The sequence below is a fragment of the Sinocyclocheilus grahami genome, unplaced genomic scaffold (assembly GCF_001515645.1).
Source record: "Sinocyclocheilus grahami isolate Dianchi unplaced genomic scaffold, SAMN03320097.WGS_v1.1 scaffold8245.1, whole genome shotgun sequence".
NCBI lineage: Eukaryota > Metazoa > Chordata > Actinopteri > Cypriniformes > Cyprinidae > Sinocyclocheilus > Sinocyclocheilus grahami.
In genome coordinates this window covers 1,850-5,199 of record NW_015511958.1, presented here as the reverse complement: position 1 = coordinate 5,199, position 3,350 = coordinate 1,850, and the positions used below count along the sequence as shown (strand labels likewise).

General features: G+C 37.3%; 1 protein-coding gene across 1 annotated transcript in view; it reads left to right on the top strand.

The window, feature by feature from the left end:
• LOC107578004 (succinate dehydrogenase [ubiquinone] flavoprotein subunit, mitochondrial) overlaps positions 1-3,344 on the top strand; it is a gene marked incomplete at its 5' end in the record, with an annotated part of 7,302 nt that extends 3,958 nt beyond the window's left edge. Inside the window, 6 exons of the mRNA XM_016264017.1 lie at positions 572-743; positions 913-1,031; positions 1,212-1,323; positions 1,911-2,041; positions 2,842-2,955; positions 3,135-3,344. Of these exons, the coding sequence (XP_016119503.1) occupies positions 572-743; positions 913-1,031; positions 1,212-1,323; positions 1,911-2,041; positions 2,842-2,955; positions 3,135-3,221 (735 nt within the window). The remainder of the gene's footprint in view (positions 1-571; positions 744-912; positions 1,032-1,211; positions 1,324-1,910; positions 2,042-2,841; positions 2,956-3,134) is intronic.
• Between the last annotated feature and the right edge of the window lie 6 nt (positions 3,345-3,350).

Below are 3,350 nucleotides of genomic sequence, written 5' to 3'. Positions count from 1 at the left end.
CTTTTTTTTTTTTTTTTTTTTTTTTTTTTAAGACATGTATGGAATGTCAAGTGTCAAATGCTTTTTTTTAAAATTACATATATGACTTTATTAGTGTAAAAAACGTGTAAATATATTTAGCCTTTTCCCCATTTCTCACACACTTTTAGAACAAAATTCTGTTGATAAAGGCCTGTTCATGAACCATTGCAGTGCAGCATAAAAATTAATTACCTTTTCTTCTGAAAATGAAAGTTTATGCAAGTTCATATCGGAGTAATATTTTTGTTGTTTTGGTGTTATTTTGTTAGAAATAAATATGTAGGTTTGGTAAATTGGGACTTTTTTGAGCAATCGGGAGTTATAAATTCAACAGAATTGAATAAATTTTTTGTTTAACTGTATTAAAAAATTATTAAGCCATGGCTGTTTTATAAAATACAGATTCTTTGCATCCAAAAGGACCCAAATTGTGAAAATAGTATACAGATTTTGAATGCATTATGAACACAAATGGTAAAATCTCTGTTTGGAAGAGACCCTCATCATGAATCAGAATATAATGCTAATATCCTCTCTCTTATCGTGGCAGGCCATCACCCATGAGAATGGAGAGGATATGGTGGTGCCAGGCCTGTATGCCTGCGGTGAGGCCGGCTGTGCATCGGTGCATGGTGCAAATCGTCTGGGCGCCAACTCACTGCTGGATCTGGTTGTGTTTGGACGCGCTTGTGCCCTGACCATTGCTGAGACCAACACTCCAGGTAGCTTCAATACACCCTGAAATGGTGAAGGAATGCCTGATAATTGCCTTTTTTTTAGACACAAGACACAATCCTGAAAAGTAGTAATTTAGTAATTATTTACATATTTAGCAAAGTTTTTTTACATTCAGTTGTGATTTGTTTATTTATCTTTCTTTCTTTCTTATAGGAGAGAAGCTTTCCCCTCTGAAACCCAATGCAGGAGAAGCATCTGTCACCAATCTGGACAAGATCCGCTTTGCTAACGGCAGTACCAGAACCTCAGAGATCAGACTGAATATGCAGAAGGTCCGTCACCTCACTGCAGCTCTTTATTTCTTAAAAGAATCCTAAACTTATTGACTGATCAACAGGATGCTGCTAGGAATTGAATTGAAGCATGTGGTAGTCTCCTCTTATGATTTAGGATGATATCAAGTGGTTATAATAAATATATTATATAGGTTTTGTTTTTCTTTTGGACCTCAGACCATGCAGAATCACGCTGCTGTGTTCCGCACCGGAGACGTCCTGAAGGAGGGTTGTGAAAAGATGGACTCCGTCTACAAGTCTATGGATGACATCAAGACATTTGACAGAGGTCAGAGAAGACTGGCACAGGAGAATTGAATAAATTAGAAATCACATATCTCTGTGCTCACACGATTCAAATTTTCATTCAGCGTTGATTAAAAGTGACAGACGGGATTTTGTGTAATTCTGATCTTTCTATTCATCAAAGAATCCCATCAAATCATGATTTCCACAAAAATATGAGGCAGCACAACTGTCAACATTGATAATAATCTGAAATGTTTTATGAGCAGAAAATCAGCATATTAGAATGATGTCTGAAGGATGATGTGACACTAAAGACTGGCGTAATGATGCTGAAAATTCAGCTTTGCATCACAGAAATAAATTACATAAATGCATTCAAATAGAAACTAGTTAATATTTTTTTTTAAATTTACTGTTTTTACTGTATTTTTAATCAAGTAAATGTAGCCTCTGTGAGCCTTAAAAGAAAACAAATTAAGAACTGACCCCAAACTTTTGAAATTTGAATGGTAGCGTAATCATTTCTGTCTAATCTAAAATGCATTGATCTGCATTACTGTATTAAAAAGGTGTTATTGTTGCAATATGCTGGTTGTTATAGCATTTGTGCTGCTTTTATGTCTTCAGGCATTGTCTGGAACACTGATCTGGTGGAAACTCTGGAGCTGCAGAATCTGATGCTGAACGCGGTGCAGACAATCGTCTCCGCTGAGGCGCGTAAAGAGAGCAGAGGAGCTCACGCACGCGAGGACTTCAAGGTGAACTTTCTGAAACCAGCATGCTTGTCTCAGGACATAGTTTTGTAAATTTACAAAGCTGAGTTTTTAGTGCTCGGCACGTTTTTTTTTTTAACCTGGTAAAAATGACGTCTTAGCTTTTGAAAATGGAAATGTTTCGTTACATTTTTTACAAATGGGTGTGTTGCTTCCAGCTCTCTGTAATTTGTAGTCTTGCAGCTTAAAATAATAGTTATAGGACTCAAGATGTTGATGAGCTTGTTTCTTCAGCGGAACAGATTTGGAGAAATGTAGCATTACATCACTTGCTCACCAATGGATCCTCTGCGGAGAATGGGTGCCATCAGAATGAGAGTCCAAACAGCTGATGCACAAGTAATGCACACCACTTCAGTCCAAGTGAAAAGCTGTGGATGAACAAATCCTTCAAGACGTTTTTAACTTCAAACCGTCAATGCATTAATGGATTCGATTTACTTCGTAAGACATTAATTGATGGACTGGGGTGGTGTGGATTACTTGTAGATTATTGTGATGTGTTTATCAGCAGTTTGGACTCTCATTCTGACGGCACCCATTCACTGCAGAGGATCCGTTGGTGAGCAAGTGATGTAATGCTACATTTCTCCAAATCTGTTCACATGAAGAAACAAACTCATCTACATCTTTGATGACCTGAGATTGAAAGCATCTTCTGCATATTTTCATTTTTGGGTGAACTATTCCTTTAATATGCATCGCAGTGTTAAAGCCAAAACTGTTATGTGGATATGTTTTGTTTTTTTGGCTTAAATGGTTTTGTTATGCTGTTTTTCTTACAGGACCGTGTGGATGAGTACGATTACTCCAAGTCTCTGCAGGGACAAGTGAAGAAGCCTTTCGAGCAGCACTGGAGGAAACACACAATGTCCTACGTGGATCCCAAGACAGGAAAGGTAAATATATAATGAACCTTTTAGTTCATTGTGAGAGTGTTTTGCCATTGTTACCGTTCCCTTAATTTGTTCACCTTTAAATCTTTCTTGTTAGTCTGCATACAGGAAGAAGGAAGCTGTATGTTAAAAAAACAAAGTGTTCGTTAATATGAGCTAACATGTATAAACGTGTGTTTCAGGTTACTCTGGAATACAGACGTGTGATTGACAGCTCTCTGAATGCAGATGACTGTGCTGCTATTCCCCCTGCAATCCGTTCCTATTAAACACGTCCTAATGTGCCCCAGCTGACTTTGCCCTTTTGCTTATTTATAATCAGCCAATAAATAAATGAATATCTTGTTATTGACAGGCTGCGCTTTATTTAAATGTGACCACAGTAAGACTCGGAATAT